This window comes from Bubalus bubalis, chromosome 19, assembly GCF_019923935.1.
Source record: "Bubalus bubalis isolate 160015118507 breed Murrah chromosome 19, NDDB_SH_1, whole genome shotgun sequence".
In the NCBI taxonomy this organism is placed as follows: Eukaryota; Metazoa; Chordata; class Mammalia; order Artiodactyla; family Bovidae; genus Bubalus; species Bubalus bubalis.
In genome coordinates, this window is record NC_059175.1 from 58,837,169 (window position 1) to 58,861,939 (window position 24,771).

Consider the following 24,771-nt stretch of genomic DNA (forward strand, 5'->3'; position numbering starts at 1 on the left):
GGTTTCCTAACGGAAGTGATGCGTGACCTAAGCTGAGGCAGTTAGGAAAACCCAGAATAGGAGGGAACACCAAACACAGAGACGGCCAACGGCAGGGTCACAGCGTGGGGTGTGCGATGGGGTTCGAGCAGCTGACTGGGCAAGAGGTCTAGAAGCTTCCCCTGAGGCCAGCCCAGCGAGGGCAGGGGGACTGATCAGGCCTGAAACTCAGAAAACTGCACTTGTGCCTCTCAGGTAGCTTCGGTTACAAAGCATATCCCTGCACCCCAGGCAAAGAAAAAGAGGATTCGGGCTGGTACGGAGAGAACTGAAAATAATTCTGCCCTAGCTTTGGCAAAGTCCTCATCTGTAAACAGGAGAAATATTATGTATGTCAATATATATGCGTAACTCAGAGATAATCGACTTGGTCTTTTCAAGAGCGCCTCAAATTTCATTTTCACCTTGAGAGCAATTCCAATTAGGTGGACTTGGGCTCACTGATGACCTCTTGTCCTTTTAATTTCTAAATTATTCCTCAGCACATTTTCAAAAGAGGCCAGAAGAGAGAACCTGCTAATCACCTTGCCTCTTTAGAGATACAAACTCCCGCTGGCCAGAATATTATTTCTGTCTTCTCCAGCTGTATGGCACCTGGCATATTGACACAGATCAAAGGATAAACAGCTCATTCATTACACAGTGCCATGTACATTAGACAATGCCCATAAAGTCCTGTGAAGATGAAAACCACTTCAAGTGCCAAGCAATTCTGAGCTAGGCATTTGAAACAGAGAAACAAAGATGACAGACCAAACATCATAAAAAGGTCACCACCCAGCAGGAAGGCTCCTGTTCCACCAGATCTCTGGTCCCCAGTGCAGGCAGGCAACACAGCAGACAAAACTCCAACCTGCTTTACATGCTTTTAATGTATGGAAGCAGGAGAAAAGGTTTCAAAATGCTCAAAAAAAAACGTCTTCCATGGTTCCTTTCTTTCGGGGACCATGCCCAAAAGTAATGTCAAGCCACACAAATTCTTCTTTCTGAGACATCTCCTTTTAAGTGAAGCTCACATACCCTGTATGAAGTGTCAACTCAATTCTAAAACAGGCACAATGAAAATTCTTGCAACAGAGCATATGCGATTTTATGCAAATTGATACAGTTTCTGTCTTGGAGTCTAACACGCTGGTTGTGTGTGTGTGTGTGTGTGTGTGTGTGTGCGCGCGCGCGCGAGCGAGCGATCAGCGCTGACTCCAATATCCAAGGGTGGAGAACTCACATGAGCAGGAGAACCCTGGCGGCCACTCTGAGTGGGAGCAGGCACCATGCAGCCTCTCCCTCAACTTCTCCAGGATGCTGCAAGGGTGCGATCACCAGTTTGAACCACTTCAGCTGTGCCCTCAGGGCCACAGATACACCACCTACAGGGGAGCAAAACCTGTCCTTATCTTTTTGACTGAGATGCCCCGAAATTTTAAACAGGATAGATACTTCAACGTTCTCTAAGAAATGACCAAATATACCATCAAATCGGCCTTCCCCAGCGGCTCCATGGTAAGAATTCCGCCAAAATGCAGGAGATGCACCTAGATGAGGGTTTGATCCCTGGGTGGGGAGGATCCCCCGGAGGAGGGCATGGCAACCCACTCCAGCGTTCTTGCCTGAAGAATCCCATGGACAGAGGAGCCTGGTGGGCCACAGTTCATGGAGTCACAAACAGTTGGACACGACTGAGACGACTGAGCACACACACACCATCAAAACACAACAGAAGCTCAATCAGATCTTATCTACAAGGCCCTCCTTCAGAAAGGAGTGATTTATTTTCCTCCCTCAGACACCAAAGAAAGCTCCCTGGAAGGTGTCCCACACGCAGTGTGATATGCAGGGTACAGCAGGAGAAAACCCTGCCGGCACACTCCGTCTACCTGGGACCCTGCCCAGGAGACCACTGCGTGCCTGGATCCTCCAGGCTAGCCCTAAGAGCTACTGACTTGCAGGAAGTTAAAACCCTCTGAGTCCCCTCCCTCGGGTACAAAATTGGATGCCACTGCCTACCCTGCAGAGGACTGTGAAAATTAAATAGCTGGTGGCTGTAAGCACTCAATAAATGAAGCTGTTTAAGACTTTGAAATATTGCCAATTTAGTTGTATCCTTTTTATTGATACATAACTCACATAGTATAAAATTCTCCCTTTAAAAAAAGTGTGCAGTTGACTTTAGTATATTTAGTATATTCATCATCATGTGTGTGCACTCGGTCAAGCCCAGCTCTCTGCGACCCCATGGACTGTAGCCCGCCAGGCTCCTCTGTCCGTGGGATACTCCAGGCAAGAATAGTGGAGTGAGTTGCCATTTCCTTCTCCAGGGGATCTTCCCCACCCAGAGACTGAACTCACGCCTCCTGCACTACAGACAGATTCTTGACTGCTAAGCCACCGGCCACTAGGTAATCCCATAACATTTTCAGCACCCAAAAGCCCTTCCCCCAGAATGCTTAACCCATTAGCAGTCATGACCTTTTGTTCTCTAAACTTTCCAAACAAAAAGGCTTTCGCTCTTAGGGCATTAACAAGCAAATTATTCTCTCTGGCTGAACTGTCTAGTTGTAGGAAGGGCTTGTACAGGTACAGAGGCTGACTCTCCCAGATGACCATTCAAGGAGCATGTGGACAGGCACAGAAAACAGTGCAACAAAGGAAACTGACACTGTCTCCCCAAATCAAGAGCCCGTGTTCTTTCTGTGTCATCATTTAATGGAGCAAAACTCTGAACAGCAAAAATTCATCTTGCCTGTAACGAGATCTGCACCCAGTGGCCCACAGTTTCTAGAACTGAGTGCCCAAAGACACTTCCTAGAAATCCCGCACTAATGCAGACACTCCAGAGGTGGTTTCTGGGAAGAAACATTTAATCAATGAAGGGCAGCAAGCAAGTCTCGCAAGTCGTGACTCATGACTTACTCCACACACTCAGCTCCCTCCTCTACATAGCACGTGATGGATTCCTGAGAAAAGACCACCCCCTCCCCAGCCTCCACCCACACCCATCCATTTCTCAGACCATCCCTTGCGTCCAATCATTCACTCTTAATGTATCTCAACACTTTTTTCCTTTTCCCTCCTGTCTTCCGGCAAAGCGTACATGGAGATGAAGATGATCAACTGTTTTGCCCACAACAGGTGTCGGCTTTATAAACCACACTTATTAGAAATTAATCTCCCCTTCTTTTTTGGCAACTCCTGATTTTCCACCGTTGTGCTTCAACATCCCCAGAAAGCGAGCTGCTGACCGAGTCTGGCAGCTCTTTCTTAAACACGCCTCGGGGGAGTTCCAGCCTATGACTTCATCTGTTTTCTTTGGGTGACTAAGTGACAAGGCACGGAGCTGAACAGAAGCTGACCGCTAACTGCCGATTTGAACAGTTTCAACTTGAAGATGTAGGTTCGTTTATCACAGTGGTATGGCTTAGCATTTCGAAATTGCTTTCTGCATTTTCTAGGACTGAGTCAGTCTGTGCAGACGTTGGGGATAAAAGGAGCCTTCACTTCAGAGAAGGGAATTACATACAAATTTGGGAAAGGGAAGACTGAAATGCAGTCTGTAGTACTGGACTGGAATTGAGGCATGTATACAAACTCGGTTTTTATTATAGACAGGTGTGCACAGAACAGCACGTGTCATGTGATGCTGTGTGTGTGTGTGCACATAAGCACGTGTGGACGCAAACTCCCCGATTCCTGGCTCTGTGCACTGAGAGGCTCTGGAAGCAGTAACACCCCTGTAGCATAAGCACACTCGGTGCCCAGAATGAGTTTCTTCATGCTGTCTTCTGCTAAAATCAACCAGGGCTCCTTGGAGAAGTGGTGATTTCAGGGCTGGAGTCAGGAAAGAACAGAAGCCTGGGACATTTCACTGTGTCAGAAAATAAGGAAGTGCCCCATAAATGATGGGGACACGTCACAAAAGATAAAGGAGCCAGTCGGAAAGGACACCACTGGCCAGATCATGAACAACTGAGCATCAAGCTAGGTAATGACATCCAAGGATTATAACCCACTGACTAAGACAGTCCCTGGGGCCGCAGAGTCAGACACGGCTTAGCAACTGAACAACAAGACAGGAATCTGTAAAGCCACACTTACAGAAATAAATAAGTGCGGCATGGAGAGAGGCTCTGCCCTTACGGTTGAAGCACAGAAGGAGTAATGAAGCTAGAAAACTCACCAGGTTGAAATCATCATCATAATCACTGATTCGGGCAAAAGTCAGCAATGGAGATAACCAGCAAATTAGAGGCAGCAAAGGAACAGGATTTTCCACAGTCTCAAATTCTCTCTTCACAAGATGCTGATTACAAGCCAACAGTACAGTGGTAGTCACCCCTGAATCAGAAGACTGAACGGACATCTCACAGACGGCAGGTGACAGCTGGGCCCCCCATGGGGCGTTAGGGGAAAGACTCAGCCCTTCCGTCGGCCACACATGGCCTGAACCTGGTCAGGAGGAACCCCCCCCCAAACCGAGAGACCGTCCTCCAAAGAACGGACTAGAACCTTCCAGGGAACAAAAGAGACAGGCTGGGGAGATGTTCCAAATTAAAGAAAACCAAAGAGACATGACGACTAAATCTATCAATAATTGTATGTGTTCCTGGATAGAATGCTGGACCACCAAGATTTTTTTAATCACCAAGAGTTTCTGGAATCATTGGTAAAATTTTATTGAAGTCAGAAAATTTAGATAATAAAAATTAATTTCCTAATTTGGGTCATTATGTAAGAGAATGTCCTTGCTCTGAGAAAATACTGTGGAGTTACCCTTTAGCGGTAAGGGCAACATCACCTTGCAACTTACTCTCAAATGGTTCAGATACAAAATAATATCTAAATTTAATATATACAAATATATGTGCGTATGTGTGTGTGTATACATATCCAGAGAAGGGGGAGGGGAGGAGGAGGTGATGTTCCTGCAGTGAAATAGTAACAACTGGGGATTTTGAGTTCCTCTCTGAACATGAAAACTGGTTTCTCAAAATAAACTCATCCGCCATCTCCTCCTGCAGAAAAAACTGCAACAAACTTTAAATGCAATCAACCATGAAGACAAGAACCAACTGAACAGCCAGAAATGATGCATACAAGTGAAATCTCAACTTGACTAAGTTGATATGAATTTGAGCCTTGTACCTCCTGTGCTGGTTTAAAATCAAGATCAACTAAAACAGCATATGTCAAAAGCACGTGCTCTCCCATTCAACAGTAAGCCAATATGACTTTAACTGTAGAATTTTTTTAAAGCAACAATTAAACAAAAACTAAAAAAATCTCAAACTCCTTGAATAAACCACGAAGAAAGGAAAATTAGATTTTAAGAGGATAGTTCACCTTCCGGTGATACACTGTAAGGGAGACAGGTGAGGTGTACCTAATGGAAATGCACCCCACAGAAAGGAAAACCTAGAACACATGCCCAGAAGTTATCCCACTAAAGGAGGATGGCAGGAAGTAAGTCTCTGTTCCCCGTGACCACAACATTCATCATCTATGCGTACATTTCCATGAATAACAAAAAAGACAAGAGAAGCTACAAAACAGCTCTAGAAAGAAGCCAGGGAAGGACCACACCCACCTCATAAAACTGTCCCCTGAAAAAGCAGCTTAGGTCTAGGGCCCCACCCCACGCCCCCGCCCATGCAACCTTCCTCAGTTAGAAAGGAAGCCCGGGAATTCTTTATAATGTGATACACACAGCCAATGGCTGGAAAACTTCCCTCCCCAGCCAGCCTCTCCCTGCCCTTCCCAAACTTCCCTCCACCAACCCTGAGGGCCACTGAGACTTCCTCCCGCTTCAGACCAAGTGGCCACAGCCAGGGAAGTGGGGACCAGCCCGGCCACACGAGTCCTCCCTAGACAGAGACAGACTGGAAGCAGCAAAACTCAAAACCATCTCAGCAGGACAGCTGGGGTTACTGGGGTTATTTATGTAAGAAGGAACATCAGCTTTCATCAGGTGAGAAGAGGAAAGGTACAGAAGCTAAATCACGGAGCTCAGACTACAGTGAAAAAGTGCTTGCTCTATCCCAGAATCTGTCATTCCACTTTTGTTCAGTGTGAGACTTGTAAATTACAGCTTCCATTTTCAACACAGGAGGATGTACACATTCAGTTTTAAAATCTGACAATTACAACACCAGGCCTTGTGAGATGCTGTATGGAGGGAGGGTCATTTCTCCTCTTTCCCTCCATCGGAGAGAAAAGGCAATGTGGGGGTTTTGTGGTCTGGCAGCTGTGGGTTTAAATTCCAGCCCAAGCCCTCATAAGCGGTGCAAACTGGGGCAGTCATTCAACCTCCCCAGAGGCTGAGATCCTCATCCGAACACAGAAATAGCCTCCACCTGCTGGAGGGGGTGGGGGGATCTGATTTTACATGAGAAAACGTATATAAAACACCTGCGTGCACCTAGACCCACAAGCCCTCAGGTGGTAGCAGCAACAGAGATAATAGTTAAGAGAGAGCTTCACAAGGTTTTCTTGAAGGACAAGGTTGGCGTTCATAATGTTTTGGGGGGAAGGAAACAAACACGGCATTTTAAATATTACCCTCTGACGTTACAAGCAGGTTACTGCTTCTGCATGCACTTACTTGACCCTCTGTGGAGCCTAACTCCAAAGATATTAGCTGACCCCCGAGGACTGGGGGTCCTGGCCTCCCATATCGCTCTGGCAGCTGCTGCTGAATACTTACTTAGGTTACAGCAAGCGCGCGGTTCCACGACTGCCCGCCATCCCATTTTCCCCACAAACAGCCCCAAATCCACAGTACAAGCTGTCACGGGCAATTTACCATCATCCCACCTTAATCCTGCGTAGGGTTTACAGTCAGAGGTCTCCAATAATGTGGTTCAGGGAGGGACAGGTCCCATCTCACCTGCAGGCTGTCCCCTTCTGTGTGTTCAGCAATCAGCAGGGCTGAGACAGGACCTATAAACGATGCCATGGAGATGAGAGATGCCCAGCAAAGAACACAGCAGAATCTGCATCTCGCAGGCTGCGGTCAAATATCTGGACACAAACAGGTACATGGCCAGCTCATAGAATGCTGAAACTCACTACTCCCGCGAGGAGCTGCTCTCCCAGAGGGAGACACGTGAACGGAACTGTCACATGAAGGAAACGGATGGCCTGGAAACCATCCAATTAGAGACGGTCCTCAAAGTTTCCGGACCCAAGATATATTAGGGCAAGAGCAACAGCGTTTAGATGGAGGTGAAGTAACTCCCGAATAAACGTGTGAAATACACTCTGCCTCAGTGCAATCTGGCTTTTTGGAGCTGGTAAGGGTCCTTGGGTGCCAGCTACCATCACTGTGGTACTGAAAAGGACAGTGAGGGCTGGAAGGGATTTCTCATAATCACAATTTTTTTTTTTTTGAATAGCTATCTACAAGCAAGAAACATCTGTTTAGTATCAGACACCTGGAATCTATTTGTTATTAGGATGGTAAAGTATTAGAAAATTTAGACTTTGGAGATTTCATTCTAGGACTGATTCTAGATCAGCAGAAATACTTAAAGCAACAGTCTAATCAAAGCACTGCTTCCCAATGTATTTGTGTGCACCCTCAGAATAAACAGAGGAATGGTACTTTTTGGTCCTTATCTCTTAAAAGCTAAACTAATAAAAATAAATAAATAACATGCACTTTGTTATTCCTGCAGATTCTAGTGCATCTGATGTCAAGAACAAGCATTAACTAAGAGTAAAAGCAAGTAAGAAAACATAAAACTTGCAGAATCCACATGGCCCAGGAGGGCCCTACTCCGGTTTGCAGGCCCGATGTTCAACAGCAGCAGTAACGAAGGAAAGAGGAATCCTTAAAGATGTGAATCAGAATGAGAAGAGGAAGTGAAGAAAGCAATCAACGATGGAAAAACTGTATATACTGTTCGGACCAACCTCTCAGACTTTTCATAAGCCTAATTTTCAAACTCAAATTAAAACATCTTGCCCTAAAACACATGTTATTTATACATTCCACTTCACATATACTAAGAAACAAGGGTTGTTTTAAAATAGATTTCAAGGACTTTCCTGGCAGTCCAGTGGTTAAGACTCCACACTTCCAATGCAGGGACTAGGGGTTGGATCCCTGATCGGGCAATTACGCTCCCACAGGCCATGTGACCAAAAAATTAAAAACAAAAAAACAGATTTCAACTATCAGTCTCTGACATATTCATTTCTTCTTGCACTGACACCTCCCATTCACAGAATTCCAAAGTGGGGATTTTTACTTTTCCAAGATACACACAGGCGACCACACTTGAAGAGACACCAACAAAACCTATCTAAAAATATTCCAGGGTTATACTTTTAAATTTGAATTGTGTTTTTCTCAAGTTCAAGAACAACTTCATTTTATGGTTATGAGTCTTTAAGTGGGGAGACTAACACTTTATAAATTCACTGCTTAACCATCAACACTGTGAAATACACAGCTTCAGAGTTAATTACATGTAGGAAAGTCCATGAACTGAGGGTGAATGATCTCACACAGTTATTTATGCAGGAACAACACCCCCTCCTAGAAATTCCCTTTTTAACACCAGGAATGTCAAGGCACAGCAGACCACTCTGCCTGTGCTACTCTTTTTCTTTCTGGACAGCAGCAAAACTCAGCACAGTGGGGAAATTTAAAGCAGGGAAAATGGTGACTGTTCACATCTAGTTTTTTTAAGTCAGCAGACTTGTCAAATGGATTCTCAAGTTATGCTTCTTACAGAATCTAATAAAAGAATCTCTATTTCCCAATAACTATCTTCAACCTTTCCCCAGATTAACCCTAGACATTACAGAAAGTTTGGTCCCACCTTAGGTCCATCTATTGTTCAGTCGCTCAGTCCTGTCCAGCTCTTTGCAACCAAGCCTGCACACTAGGCTTCTCTGTCCTCCACTGTCTCCCAGAGTTTGCTCAAATTCACACTCATTGAGTTGGTGAAGCTATCCAATCATCTCATCCTCTGTCGCCCCCTTCTCCTCCTGCCTTCAATCTTTCCCAGCATCAGGGTCTTTTCCAATGAGTCGGCTCTTTGCATCAGGAGGTCAAGGTATTGGAGCTTCAGCTTCAGCATCAATCCTTCCAATGAATGTTCAGGGTAGACTGCCTTTAAGACTGACTGGTTTGATCTCCTTGCAGGTTCAAGGGACTCTCAAGAGTCTTCTCCAGAACCACAATTCGAAAGCATCAATTCTTCAGAGCTCAGCTTGTTATAGTCCAAACCCCACATCCATACACACCTGCTGGAAAAACCACAGCTTTCACTAGACGGACCTTTGTCAGCAAAGTGATGCCTGTGCTTTTGAATACGGTGTCTAGGTCTGTCATAGCTGTCCTTCACAAGGACCAAGTGTCTTTTCATTTTATGGCTAAAGTCACCATCCACAGTGATTTTGGAGCCCAAGAAAATAAAATCTGTCACTGCTTCCACTTTTTCCCCTTCTATTAATATTTACCACAAAGTGATGGGACCAGATGCCATGATCTAGTTTTCTGAATGTTGAGTTTTAAGCCAGCTTTTTCATTCTCTTCTTTCACTTTCATCAAATAGCTCTTTAGCTCCTCTTCACTTTCTGCCATTAGGGTGGTATCATCTGCGTATCTGAGGTTGTTGATATTTCTCCTGGCAATCTTGATTCCAGCTTGTGATTCATCCAGCCTGGCATTTCACATAATGTACTCTACATAGAAGTTAAGTAAGCAGGGTGACAATATACAGCCCTGACATACTCCTTTCCCAATTTGGAACCAGTTAGTTGTTCTATGTCCCTTTCTAACTGTTGCTTCTTGACCTGAATACGGGTTTCTCACCAGACAGGTAAGGTGGTCTGGTATTTCCATCTCTTTAAGAATTTTCCACAGTTTGTTGTGACCCACAGAGTCAAAGGCTTTGGCATAGTCAAGGAAGCAGAAGTAGAGTTTTTTCTGGAATTTTCTTGCTTTTTCTGATTCAATGAATGTTGGCAATTTGATCTCTGGTCCCTCCGCCTTTTCTAAACCCAGCTTGTACTATTACTATCTTTAAAATAAATGGAGAAGTCTTTCCAAAATTACTCAGTTTTATTCAAGTTTAGGAAATTAAACTTGAGAAATTACTTCTGTTAGACTTGGCTTCTGTTGTGTCTCACGGTTTGTATTTGCATTTCCTTGAACGTGTGTGGCCATTCTGTAGTTGCACTGTCTATTTCCCTTTTGGACTGCCTTTCTTATTGATTTGAGGAAACCCTTTTTCAATCCTTCATGTATAATTCCTCATCTGAATTGTAATAAATGTTTTTGCCCAGTCTGTAGCTGCTGCTGCTGCTACGTCGCTTCAGTCATGTCCGACTCTGTGCGACCCCAGAGACAGCAGCCCCCCAGGCTCCCCGATCCCTGGGATTCTCCAGGCAAGAACACTGGAGTGGGTTGCCATTTCCTTCTCCAATGCATGAAAGTGAAAGTGAAGTTGCTCAGTCGTGTCCGACTCTTTGCGACCCCATGGACTGCAACCCACCAGGCTCCTCCATCCATGGGATTTTCCAGGCAAGAGTACTGGAGTGGGGTGCCATTGCCTTCTCCTCAGTTTGTAGCTAGTCTTTGTTTAATGTTATGTTTTAAATTAACATACAGTACAAATGGATTTCTTTTCCTGTGTTCAGGTCTATGAATTTTAATATGCAGAATCACCACCACAGCCAGGATGCAAAACACTTTGATCATCCTTCAAAACACCCCCCAACACTGCCCCTCTGGAGTCACCCTTTTCCCCGCTCTAACTCCTGGTAACCAACCGATCGCTTTTCTGTCCCTCCAGTTCTATTTCTTTGAGAAAGTCATACAAGTGGACTCCTATGCAGCCTTTGGAGGCAGCCTTCCTTCACGCAGCATCAGCTGAATGGATGTACCACAGTTCATCTGTTCACATCTACTCTTGTAAATGCCAGCAAGAGCAGCAAACAGTGAAGGAAGGGCCTTAACCCTTCCCAGCAGTGGGACAGGAACAGAGCAATATACCAAGTACTTGGAAGGAAAAGAGAAGAAGGCCATGTGGTGGGCAGGACCTTACAGAAACCCCTCCTAAAGAGAAACTAAGTGCAATTCATCACTGTCCACACAGGGCTATGGGCTGTAAGAAAATAAGCCTGACTGACTCATGTGGACACCACTAACCCAAAGTACCCTAGACCAAGAAAGTTTTCATTACAGCTTCGTCTGTCAGGGCAACTGCTAAACTGTACTGACTTATGACAGAGCCCAAACAGCATGATCCTTCCAAACTACAAGATCTGCCCTATAGACTGCTCCACAGTCCTCCCAGCGAAGAGCAGACGGTGTGGCTGATCAAAGAAGTCAGTAGCCTATAATGCAAGTGTGTGTGTGCTGTGCTTAGTCGCTCAGTCATGTCTGACTCTTTGCAACCCCAAGGGCTGTAGCCTGCCGGGTTCCTGTCCATGGGATTCTCCGGGCAAGAGTACTGGAGTGGGCTGCCATTTCCTTCTCCAGATAATCTTCCCGACCCAGGGATCAAAACTGGGTCTCCCGCGTTGCAGGCAGATTCTTTACTGCCTGAGCCGCCAGGGAAGCCCGCAATGCAAATACATTTATGACCTAAGTGCAGTTTCATGTTGCCAGAGCACATCTGGCATTAGACCAAATACTCCAGGAGGTCGCACCCTTTCTCCCGATCAAGCCCCTGGGCCTTAAGCCTGGGAAGCCCACACACCCTCCTGTCAAACTCGACCCAGACATATAACCTTTACCAGGGGCTGCAGAACTTGGGTTTACAGGGACTTCCTTATGGGAAGAGAGAACCAAAAAGGAGGAAATAAAGGTAACCAAGCAAACCGAGGCTTCCATTAGCAAGTGAGAAAGTGAAGATACGACTGAGACACTGGCCAACCAGTAAACAGGAGAGCGGGAACCCCCATCAACAAGAATGTCACCCGCTTGGAAACTCAGCCAGGGGGTCTCCTCGCTGGGAGACCCCGGGGCTAGGGCAGGGTACTGTGACAGCAAACAGAAGCCAGACAGCCGGGGAGGCAGGCCGCGGTGGACACGGGAGCCCTGGGGCGGCGGGAGCAGGGAAGGGAAGGAGGCAGCACACCAGCGCCCTGCTGGGGCGGGGGCCTTGTCCCGACCCCCAAACCCTTTCTCCATTTTTGCTCCTTTGCCCTCAGTGCAGAGATACAGCGACAGGAATACCTTGAAAGGCCCCAGGCGAACAACAGTAATAACAATAATAATACACCCGCTCAAGATTTCCGCGCGGGCTCGTCCCCTCGTCCAGGGCTGACTGGACGGCTCAGCGGCGCAATCTGGAGTGGAACGAGAGAGAACTCCGTCCGGGCGCCATCTAACCCCTCCTAACCTGTCTGCGCCCCTGGGCCAACCCTGTTCCCAGTCCCCCGCCCCGCCCCCCTAGCGGCCTGCGCGGGGCTGAGGATAAGGGGAAACGATACAAAAGCCGGCATCTCGGTCCTCAAGACAGACACAGCCGCCCCGGGGCGTTCGCCCAGGCGCTGAGGCCAAATGCTCGCGAGACGAAGAACGGAGCCGCGGCGGAGGCGCCGCCCCCTTTCCCGGGAACGCGGCGGGGTTCTCACCCACAGCCATTCTTCCCCGTGCACCGAGGGGACTCCTGTTCTGCCAGCGGCACCACTAAAAATCCGTCGAGACAATGCACTTAAGGAAATAAAAAACCAATTCATTAGAGAACCGAGGAGGAATGAAGGGGGTTGTTAAGGCGGCTTTTTATAGTACAACACAATTCATCCCTATCAACGTAAGTGACTTGACTAGGCAAAGTGTGGCTATTGATTAAGAATTGGACTTTTCTCTGGAATGCCGCCAAGGATATGAGATAAAATTTTATTTCCTCAGTGGAAGAGTCAAGAAAATAAACTTAAATATCAGATACGGCTGATTTAGATTATGACCCCTCCAAACACATCTTTCACTTAGAAACGGATCCCACATTTATCACAAGATTTAAAAGGCCTGAAAAGGCCATGCTAATCACATATTTTTAATACACACTTGAACAGATTTAAACCACAAGCCACACCTTGAACAGAACCACTGGCTTCATTTAAATTTTGGTTAATCATTTAAACGGTTTAAATGGCTTCATCTAAATCATTTGAATCGTGGATGGTTAAACTGCAAAGGAAAAAATACAACTGTCTATGTCAATAAGTCAAGTTTACGAGGTCTTAATGGAAAGTTTCCTTCAGTGATTTTTTTTTTTTTTTTTTTACTGTCCTCTGATTTCCTGAAAATCACTTTTAGGATACTTCCAGCTCCCTCTCTGCTCTCGTCTAAAATGGAACCTCACTGTGCCACTGAAAAGGGGGAAACTAACATTCACTATCAAGTTACACTTTCTTCTACTTTCCTTTTCAAAATATTGAGGGTAACAAGGACTGACTTCTTAATACAGTAATTATTATTGGTGCTCACAAAGACCAAAGCTGCCAGGCTTCTAAATATACACAGAAGCAGCAGGGCAAGCTCAGAGGCCAGCGACTTAAGTGGTGTTAGAGGCAGAAATCTGAAGACAAGTTCCCTCAATATTCCATGAGGAAATCATTATATCAACATAGAAGGACATGCACCCTGCTCTCTCCATTAAGTAACTGACTTAAGTGTCTTCACACATTCCATTGTAAAGGGAAGGGCTGCAGCAACAGGTCCAGAAGTAAGACTTAGTAAGGAAAGGAACCTAGCCCAGTGAGCTGACAACCTTTCAGAATAACCACAAACCCTTATGCTCTGCATATTCATACAATACCAACCTGAAACATACCAGGCAGGTTAAAAATAAGGCATTTATGTAAGTACCCCCACCAGACACACACATACTCTTGCAAGGTTAAATAAAGAGCTCTGAAAGAATGATTTATTGTCACAAGAACAGGGCCCCAAAATAGATTGGCAATAAAAGTGATTGGTCCCAGCAGGATTGAGAACAAATCCTGGTAAGCAAAGTCCTGGCCATGACAGGCAACTGGGGAAAGAGTACCAGTGAGGGAAGTGCTTCCCGGCCCTGACCCCAACTCTATCAGAGTTCTCTTCTGAACAAGTCACTCAACCTCCCTAGAACTCTGATTCCTCTTCTGTAAACTTTAAAAAAAATTATTTTAAATGGACTAGCTCATGTTTGTGATGCCTTTTGACAAGAAAACTAAAGAATGACCACTAGGAGCTCAGAGGGAACCACAAAGTCCAAGGAGGTTAAAAGCCCTGGAGCCACCCCCCAGACCCTCTCCAAGTGTAGGGGTCCTGCCCCCAGGTCCCAGCTCCCAACCCAGGCAGGTGGCAGTGCCCTGCTTGAGTGCATCCAGTAATCATGGCCTTGCATTCTATTCCTGAACTGCTCTAATTATGTAAAAGCTCTAATAAGCTAAATTCTCCTTCTTTCATCCAATCATAGTTACCAGTTTTCACTCAGCAACCACAAGGATAAAAGTAAATCCTTGCAGTATGGACAAGGAACAAAAAGGAGGCAAGAAAATAAGGTGGCCAAACCAACAGTTCCAGGGCCAAGAAATGAAAGGCAACCAGTAGAAGTGCCTTGTCTAAGGCAGACTGGCAATCTTAAGCACCCGGCTGACAACACCATGGAAAACCGATCACACTCTGATCTGTCCACCCCAGTCAGTAAAAACCTATTTTCTGGGTTTCTACATCTTAGGAAAGAATGTCTGATTTTACTAACGGACTTGATCTCTCTCTGTTCAATCATCCACATTCAATCAAAACTGCCCAGCAGGGCCATCCCCCTCCAAGCTCCCGCCTCTGCCATTCAACCAGGTGAGGTCCACACCCAGGGTCCCCCTGCTTCATCTGTCTAATCGTTTGCCCCTTCCCACCCCCACCCATCAATCCAACTGAAGGGTCCCTCTCCTCTCTTCTCCCTCTGCTATCGCTGCCCCAGATGCTGGAGCCAAGATCTAGGTCAGGAATTCAGGGTTGCCCTAAGGAGGGGAAAGCACATTCAAAAGACCTTCTAGGCTACCCCTGGGATGGGACGCACAATGGCTGCCTACTTATAATCTGCTCTGGTTCCTGATTCCAAGTCAAACAAGGAAAGGGGCAGTATGCCCAATCAATTTTGGAGTGAGGAAGAAAAGAACAAATTCGTGAGCAGCACGGACTGGTTCTACCCCAAAGCGAACATGAACAGGAGCAAACACAGGACGAGGCCCCTGGCCACCGACAGGTAAACCCTGGGGAGAGCCACAATAACTGAGAGCAAGTGTTCTGTGAGCATCCAGTCCAACTTGATGTCTTCTGAGCAGAAGTGATTTCTCCACTGTGCATAATAAAGAAGTAAGAAAGTCTGGCCTCATAAGCACCAAAAATTCCCTCTCCAGGGCACACACGCCTTTGAAAGGCGCTGGATTCTGCACAGAATCTATTATTCTGTGACAGGTGGTGGAGAGAGAGAGAGAAGACAGGCTAGACTTAGCTTCAGGGCATGAAGGGAAGACGTCCCAGGTCTGCTATTAAGTGGTAAGATGGGGCTGCTCTATCGGGCGAGTTGCACACAAAAAAAGGCTTTCATTTGAAGGAGTTTGTGTTTTCCTAAACCTCTGCTTTCTGTGGGGACCTCACAGGGAGAGAGAGCACTAGGGAGTGTATTAACCCCAAGCTGAGAGCACAGAGTCAGCGAGTGTCACTCCCAGCCACAACCAATCTGTTAAAACGACTCAAAACGAACCCCGCCTGGCAAGGATCAAGAAAACGAGGGAAGACAGTACTACTAAACCAGGGCTCTCCCCGGCAAGGCTAACTTCTGCCTCCGACCATCGCGCACCCGCTGCAAATTGCTCCCTGCGACCCAGATTACCCAACTGATCTCACCGGATCTGGCGACTGGATTTTGAAAGGGGCCACGAAGAAACGTGAGCCTCGGGCCTCCGGCGCGCGCCCCGTCGCAGTCCGCTCCCCCGACGTCCTCCCGGGAGCCGCCACCAGCACCCCGCGCGCGCCCCGCGCCCTCCCGCCCGCCCGGGCCTGGCCCGCCCTCCTCGGCTCTCCAGCGCCCAGTCTGCATCCTCCCTGCCCCGAGCCTGGTCCGCCGGGCACCGCGCTGCGGGGCCGCGAGGTCGCCCGGACGCGCGAACGAACCGGACTAGGCGCGGGGACGCAGGGGCGCGGGCGGGACGAGGCGCCGCGCCGGGGTCCCCAGGACGCCTCGTCACGCCTCCCGCGCCGGTTCCCCGCGGGCGGGTCGCAAAGCTCGCCTCTCCCGTGACCAACCCCCTCCTCTTTGCCCAAGAAACACACGGCCACCCCGGCACTACCTCCCGGGCAGGGCCCAGCGCGTGCCGGTCCCGCGCCTCCACCCCCGGGGCCACCACGTCCCCAGGGTGTCCCTCCCGGGCTACCCCCGGAGACAATGGCTCACCCATCGCCCGGCCGGCCTCGCTCCATTTCAGCCATCACCGCCCTCCTCCCCTCCCTGGGCGGCCAGTGCCCCGGCAGCCCCGTTTCACAGAAGTGTAGACCGAGGCCGGGGAGGTGACAGGCGAGAGAAGAAACCTGGCTGCTTATGGAGCTGAGGAGGGACCACGGACAAATCGGCCACAGAGACCAGCCCAGATGAGAGACCGCTTTCCCGGGGCCCGGCCCCGCCGCCCCCGTCCGCTCGGCCTCCGGGGGACAGGGGGGCCTCCGCCCTCGCCGTCCCCGCCGCCGCCGCCGCCTCCTCGGCCCTCCCGCGAAGGAGACAAAGAGCCGGCGCCCCAACCGGTGGAGCGGTAGCCGCCGGGGCGGGCGACTGGGAGATTTCACCCGGGAAACCAGGGGCGGGGGCGAAGGAAAGGACGAGCCGGCGGCGCCCGGGCCGATCCGCGGCGCTCGGGGCGGCGCGGGCAACGGGACCCGCGGGTGTTGGGGCGCAGGGCAGCGGCCTGGGCGGGCGCGCTCCGGGCCCGACGGGCGGGCGAGCAAACACCGGGCGCGCCAGGGACCGCGGACCGCGCCTCCGCGGCGGGGGCCGGTGGCGGAGCGCGCGGGCAGCGGCGCGGGTGCACTCACCGGATCGGAAGAAGGCCGCGATGTCGGCCAGGTCCTTGGCCGCCTCCTCGGCCCCCTCGCCGGCGCCGCCCCCGCAGCCCGAGCTCGCCGCGCTGGCCGCAGCGGCGGGGCCGGAGGACGCGGCGGGGGCGGCGGCAGCACCGCCGCCGCCGCTGCTGCTACTGCCGCTCATGGCTGCGGCGGCGCCCGCGGCCGCGCCCGGCTCGGGCCCCGCGCCCCTAGCGCCGCGCGCCGCCCGCTCCGCGCCGGGCCTGGCGGCGCCGAGCGCCCTGCTGTCCGCGCCCGGCGCGTGGACGCAGAGCCCCGGGGCGGCGGCGGCGGCGGCGGGCGGCGGCGGCGGCGGCGGCTCGGCCCGAGGAGCGCGCCCACATAGACGAGGACTCCGCCCGGGAGCCGCGAGCCGGCAGCGGGGCGGGAGCGCGGAGCCACGGCCTCGGCGGCGCCGGCCGGAGCGCGGGCAGCCACGCGCGCCGCGGCGCCGGACACGCAGTCGCGAGGGCGGCGGGGGATGGGGGGTGGCCCGCGGGGGCCGGCGGGAGCTCCGCGATCACGGGCGCCGGCGGCCACCGCGAGCCTCCATCTTGATTTCAGATGGGGAAAGGAAGGAGGGGGGAGGGGGGAAATCACGGCAGAGGGAACCCGGGTGAAAGGAAAAGGGAGAGCAGGGAAAGGAGAGGAAGGGGAAAAAAAAAAAAAAAAAAAAGAGGGGCTTCGTGAATTTCCGGTGAATATCGTCTGGGGCCGGAGCGTGGGCTCGGCGGGTGGGCGGGGCGTGTGATGGGCGGGGCCTGGCGGGAGGGGCGGGGCCGCGCAGGAGGGCCGGCGGGCGGCGGCGGGAGCGTTTCAACGTCGTTCCTTCTCGCGGGCGGCGGTGAAAAGGAGGGAACGCTCTGAGGCAGCGAGGGCGCGCACCTTTCCAGGCCCGTCATGGCGCCCCCCGTTGGACGCTCGCTCCTGCAGCGCCGCACCGCCCTCCGATCGCTGGAGCTGTTGATGACTGATCTCGCCGCGGGGTGGGCTGACTCCGGCTCAGGGCCCGGTGTGCGCGTACACGGGGCTCCACAATCGTTGTTGAATGGGAAGAGATTATGAAAACAGGTCGTGTGTTGTACTCCAGCCCCAGAGGGAATAATGGAGCAGGCCTCTGAACTCCTGGGGGCCGTCTGTCTCCTCGTCTGCCACAGGAGCTTCGGGACTCACAGCTCCTCTGCCCCTGCTCCACCAGAATGTAGAGAAGGGGGAAGGTGATGGTGGCTAAGGAGACCAAAGGAAGTGAGGGGTAGGTGACATCCAGCTTTAAGGAAGATCCGTGTCACACCCGCATTTGACAAAATATTCGAGTACAAACACCTATGTACCTGGCTACAAGCGAAGGAAGCAAAAGGTATTGGTATCCAGTGCGCCGGAAACAAGAGATAGATAAGATTGATTTAAAAAACAAACAAACAAACAAAAAAACTGGTGGAATACTCATGAAACCAATATACATGAACACTGGAAATGAACAATTAAGAAAATTAATAGTGAATGATGAATACCAGGTTTTGCACTGTGAGGAAGGCTAGAATGATCCGTGTGGTACGGAATTAGAGTTGGAGACGTCAGTATGAACTCCTGTTTAGCTTAATATAGATGCAGGTGGGTAAGAAAAGATTTGCAGATATGTGTGTATATATACACAGGCTGTTACATGTATGTCCATTTCCTTGCTCTGTCAGCTGAGTGAACTTAGGCATAACACTCTTTTTTTTTTTTTAAAGGCATAACACTCTTGTAGCAAGTCGCACATCAGGCACTCAGATCTTTTATTAACACCGTTCTTCAGCAAAAGGAAACCAGGTTCCTCAGGTGCATCGACTGACTCGGACTAAAACAGGAAACGTACAAGAGAACCTAGAGCATCTTGTTATGCCAGATGATAAGGAAGTGCTACGAAAATTTTTTTATTTAATTAATCAACATCCAGAACAATGATGAGGGTCTCTCAAAGGGACACAGAAGCCCACTGAAAGAGCTCCCAGTGATCAAAGCTGTAACAATTTGAACAGCAAAATAAAGCAATGTTCTATTATACCCAAAGTATAATAAATATACATGAGTGCATACCGATATAATGCAATGATTGAATGAGTAAATAATTAAGAGAGAAGAGACAAATGTCCCTCGCAGAAGAATTCAAAATTAATACTTAGATACTCTGCCCTCAATGAGATGGAATAGTCCTTAACTGTGGTCTGAACTTTCAACTTCCAGAAGAATAACTTTATAATGAAGAAAACTGACAAACATTACTTCACAAGATTACCAGCAGAGATAAATCATGTGGATGGTATATACCCTTGATATGATATAATGAAAATGCCACTTTAGCCCTATTGTCTTCCTCCCAGAAACACAGTCTAATCATGAGAAAAATAACAGACAAATCCCAGTTAAGGGCATTCTGCAAATGACCTGAGCAATACTTCCCCAAACTGTTAAGGTCAACAAAAGTAAGGAAAGTCTGAAAACTGTCACAGCCAAGAAGAGCCCAAGGAAACATGATAACTAAATGTAATGTAGTATTCTTAAGGATCCTGGAACCAAGAAAGCACATTAGGTAAAAACTAAGAAAATATGAATAACATATGGACTTTAGTTAATAATAATGTACCAGTACTGATTCATTAATTGTGAGTAATATGGGAAAATTGGATTGAGCTATAAGGGAACTCTGTACTATCTTCACAACTTGTCTTGTTATTTTAGAATCTAAATCTATTCTAAAATAGCTTATTTTTAAAAAAATTTTAATTGTATGTGGAATATCAAAAAGAAAAAAAATTCAGTTGGTCCAAATTTCACAGGCTATCAGCTCAGGTGTGCTGACAATGTTTCTTTTTCTTATTTTTCAGTTGGGTAATTTCTGTCTCCAGCTCCCATTTCTCCTCATGGCTTAATCCTAGTTTGGAGAAAATAATCTCCAGGAACTTTCTTTGCCAACTGAGTACATTCCCCTTCCTGCCTTCTCCCTAAGGTTGAAGCCAAACTCCCAGCGGCATTGGTGATATCACAACATGCTGTGGGGATGGGAGATTGCACCTGGCCCTTGGTCTTCAACCTAGACAGCATATTAAAAACCAGAAACATTACTTTGCCAACAAAGATCCATCTAGTCAAAACTATGGTTTTTCCAGTAGTCATGTATGGATGTGAGAGTTGGACTGTGAAGAAAGCTGAGCACCAAAGAATTGATGCTTTTAAATTGTGGTGCTGGAGAAGACTCTTGAGAACAAGGAGATCAAACCAGTCAATCCTAAAGGAAATGAGTCCTGAATGTTCATTGGAAGGACTGATGTTGAAGCTGAAACTCCAATATTTTGACCACTTGATGTGAAGAACTGACTCATTGGAAAAGACCCTGATGCTGGGAAAGATTGAAGGCGGGAGGAGAAGGGGACGACAGAGGATGAGATGGTTGGATGGCATCACTGACTCGATGGACATGAGTTTGAGTAAACTCTGGGAGTTGGTGATGGACAGGGAAGCCTGGTGTGCTGCAGTCCATGGGGTCGCAAAGAGTCAGACACGACTGAGTGACTGAACTGAACTTGGTCATCATGAGCTCGTTCTGGCACTGAGGCTCATGTGTGTCCTGTGTGTGTCCTCCTCCTTGATGATCCTACTCGGACTGAAGGCATTGCCATGACTTCGCTGCTTTCTGCTGTTCTATCCTGCTCACCAACCACTGGGGCCCCTGGTGGCCTGCTGGCAGTCAGCACCCCTTCTGAGCTACTCCCCAAGCACTCAAGAAGACATTCAGCTGTTCCCTGGGATGCTCTGTCCCACCCCACAAAGTGAGGCCCTGTGCTCTCTGCTCCCAGACCACCAAAGCCTACCTTGGCACAGACTTCCTCTTTCAGAGACTCATATGGGGGTTTAAAGTGATCCATTTCCTCTCCCCACAAATTGCAGAATTGTAATTTCCTCTGCAGGAAGTAAACTTCATTCCAGATTCATCATACTTCCTTCCAAATCTTTTATTTCGGCATAACCTTTGTGTTCCCAGGAAATGCTGTTTTTAATTTAGAAAACCCCATTCCCTTCCATTCTTCCCTCTGCCATAGGTTCCAGAAGTTTCTCTTGAAATTTAGAAGCCAGGGCTAACATCTTTTTTTCACTCTGCATGCCTCCCCTACCACGCTGCCTGTGGGTAGTAAATATAGATGCCCCCCTCTGCCGCCTAAATGGTGGAGAAAGATGAATTTTAAAACATCAAAACTGCTGGGGGCAGGGAGCAAGACTGAATGTCAAGCAGCCACAGAAAGATGGTGGTCCTTGAAAAGTGTCAGTTGGAAGAGGCTAACTCCTGAAAGATCAAACCAGTCAGTCCTAAAGGAAATCAATCCTGAATATTCATTGGAAGGACTGATGCCTAAACTGAAGCTCCAGTACTTTGGCCACCTGATGCAAAGAGCCAACTCATTAGAAAAGACCCTGATGCTGGGAAAGACTGAAGGCAGGAGAAGGGGACGACAGGGGACGAGATGGTTGGATGGCATCACCGATTCAATGGACATGAGTTTGAGCAAGCTTCAGAAGATAGTGAAAGACAGGGAAGGCTGGGGTGCTGCAGTCCATGGCATCGCAAAGAGTCAGACACAACTGAGCAACTGAACAACAACAACTCCTGCTGGAAGTTTCTGGGTGGAGGCAAGTTCTGGATGTTGGGAGTTGGCCTGAAAGGGACTGTGGACTGCATGTAATGACTGCTAAGGGTGTTGGGATAGGGGTGGAATGACGGGTGTATGTTTGGATAAACAGAGCTCTCTAGTGTTGAGGCCCAGATATTGACCAGTCCTTCAATCTCAGGTAGAGTCATTTCCAAGAAAGCTCAACAGGAGACTCGTGTCTGAGTGTGGGATGTGCAGGAAGGCTCACCCAGATTGCAATATGAGAAAGAGGCTGCACACGGAGTTTTTTTCCCTTCTGCCATCTGAGCATGTGTAGGGGGATCTAAACAGGGTTTCATGACAGCTGCTGTTGATCCTACCCCACTTTCAAAATTCAGCTCGAATTTCATCCTAGTTGAAGCTGATGCATCAACTCGAAGTGACCTTTCCCTCATCTGTATTCTGGAACACCAGTCGTTCCGGCATTTGATTGTAAACTCCATTATATTATTTGCAGCCTTTGTGTTTAATGTCTTGCCTACCGGGTGAGGAGATCCCTTGCAATCAGTTCAGAAGTGTCAACCTGTGTGCCTAGATCTATACCAGTCATGAAACCATGAGGCACAAGAAATAGAGAAAGCCAGTTGGGCGGGGACAGTTGTGTAGTCAGGATCCTTTCTCTCCTTCTATCAGAGCCCATGCCTGGTTAATACACTCCATTTCCCATCTCTGAGAGCCATGTGACAGAGAGCTGGCTCATGAGTGGAAAGGACTGGGTAGGTCTCACAAGCAAGAGTTCAGACACAGCAAGTGCACGCATTTGGCCCTTGGCCCTTTGTCCTCCTCGGAATACAGGCAAAATGCTGGAGCTGAAGGGTCCATTGTGTGACTATGAGAAAGTAAACATGAGAACCGAAGCACGTGGTACAGATGCCCAAGTAAGCTGCCCACCTCCAGGCTTCTCACTGCATGGAAACCTACAAGAAAATTGTGGTGCTGGAGAAAACTCTTGAGAAATCAACTGAATATTCATTGGAAGGACTGATGTTGAAGCCAAAGCTCTAATACTTTGGCCACCTGATAAAAAAAAAAAGCCGACTGATTGAAAAAGACCCAGATGCTGGGAAAGATTGAGGGAAGAAGAAGGGGGCAACAGAGGATGAGATGGTTGGATGGCATCATTGACACAATGGACATGAATTGAGAAAACTCCAGGAGATAGTGAAGGACAGGGAAGCCTGGTGTGTTGCAGTTCATGGGGTCACAAAGAGTTGGACATGACTTAGCAACTGAACAACAGCAACAATGGAAATGTTTAGGTGATAACTTGAGACATGGGGCTTGACCTCTGGCCAGAGTTGGAACTTAAGCTGAAGAGAATAAACATACCTGGAGTTTTAGATGTGATTAATCTGCTAAGGAGATGAGGGTAGAAAGTGAGTAGGACATAGGGCTAGAAGCAGAGATTTTATGCCATACAGTGGGTAGCACTGGATATGACTTGAGTGTCCTGAGAGTCCCCAGCTGGTCCTGGGGTGGATTAAAGAGCAGGTAAAGGAAGAAAAGCAGACCCGCAGAGGCCAGGGTATCTAATTCAGTGGTAAAAGAAGCCACCTGCAATACAGGAGACTCGGGTTTGATTCCTGGCTCGGGAAGATCCCCTGGAGAAAGAAATGGCAACCCACTCAGGTATTCTTGCCTGGGAAATCCCATGGACTGAGAAGCTAACAGTCCATGGAGTCGGAAAAGAGTCGGACACATCTGAGAGACTAAACAACACCACCATGCTAATTTGGCTCACAAATCACTAGAAATGGACCCTTGGATTTATTGGATTTCTCGTCTTTGATTTGGGGGTGACCTCCACTAAGCCACTAAAAGGTCCAAGTCAGAGCCCTACTTGTGCTCTGAACCCGAATTCACAGGCCTGAGACCCCGGGAATGGCTGACTGGCCTTGAGGTTGGATTTGTAAGAGTCTTTTGATCTCCCTCACACTGATATTCTTTTAGTCATCGAGATAGCTCTGAACATACGAATTAAGCAAAGACGTTCAGGGTGGGATAGAAGAGGGAGTTAAGTGGAATAAGCCTGGGAAAGGAACAAGGGATGGAATTTGAGAGTGTCTGAGGCAGACAGGGGGCAAAAAAAAACATTTTGTGTGTGTGTGTGTGTGTGTGTGTGCAAGCACAGATGTGTGCACACATGCTTATGGCTGCCTGCACTTGGGGTGTGGGGTGATGATGAAGATCTGATGGCAGGGAAACCCAGTAATACAGGAAGAAAAGATAAAGATAGATTTGGATTTGAAATGAATGCAGAATTGGAAGTTGCAAGTTTTTATTTTTACTGGTATGTTAATGGGAAGAGTGTATAGGAAAAGTGACAATATCTAAAATCTGCTGCCTTGCCTGTCAAATTGATCACTGTTACGGCTCATTGCTTATATTACCTGCCAACTTCTTGACTCTGCGCAGTAACACAAAGAATTCCAAATTGAGCCCTCCAGCCCCAAATAGGCAGAATTTGAAATTCTACCAGGTGGGACATTCATTCGTTCTGCTTCTGGCCAACTTCTGGTCTTCAAGATTTCTCTAGTAGATAAATACTCCTGGGAGTGGTAACACCTTAAACCTTTATCACTTAATGCCTTATAGAGAGGATTAGTGGATTAGCCCAGCGTTGGCAGGAGTAATGAGAGGGATAAAAGAAGGAAAATGGCAATGGACGGCCCTAATAAAAAAGACACCTACAGAAAAACAAACAAACCCATCTATTTTGCTTTTGCCTAGAGCTGGTCTTACTGCCTCTAAGTATAGACTCTGAAAAAATTCAGGCTCTGGTTCCTGTACAGAGTGGGTGAAGATTTTTATATTCTGGGGTCATTGATTGCTCACCGAAAGACACATAGGCAAAGGCCCTTAGACAGTCCATGGTGTTTGGCTATATGAAGAAGCTAGAGGGGACCATAGTGGTTGGGTGTGGGGGAAAATAGGAGACCCAGTTGGTGGAGCAGAGCAACCTCATCACATAAAACCTCACAGGGGCTT

At 48.4% G+C, this 24,771-nt stretch overlaps 1 protein-coding gene and 1 long non-coding RNA gene across 9 annotated transcripts in view; one reads left to right on the plus strand and one right to left on the minus strand.

The window, feature by feature from the left end:
* TRIO (trio Rho guanine nucleotide exchange factor) overlaps nucleotides 1-17,256 on the minus strand; it is a 362,508-nt gene extending 345,252 nt beyond the window's left edge. The window contains exon 1 of one of the 7 annotated variants that reach the window (XM_045163663.1): nucleotides 17,072-17,256. In XM_045163663.1, coding sequence (XP_045019598.1) covers nucleotides 17,072-17,243 — 172 coding nt within the window. In that variant the 5' untranslated portion in view covers nucleotides 17,244-17,256. Of the gene's footprint in view, nucleotides 1-15,892; nucleotides 16,847-17,071 lie in introns of those variants that run through there. The other 6 variants (XM_045163664.1, XM_045163662.1, XM_045163665.1 and 3 more) reach the window with 6 other exon arrangements.
* LOC123330643 lies at nucleotides 6,332-7,980 on the plus strand. Of its 2 annotated transcripts, XR_006546696.2 has the most exons (3): nucleotides 6,332-6,534; nucleotides 6,949-7,067; nucleotides 7,710-7,980. It is a non-coding gene; the product is annotated as an uncharacterized LOC123330643 (long non-coding RNA). The 2 variants fall into 2 exon arrangements; XR_006546695.2 differs by lacking the exon at nucleotides 6,332-6,534 and having other exon boundaries at nucleotides 6,930-7,067.
* Nucleotides 17,257-24,771: the final 7,515 nt, after the last annotated feature.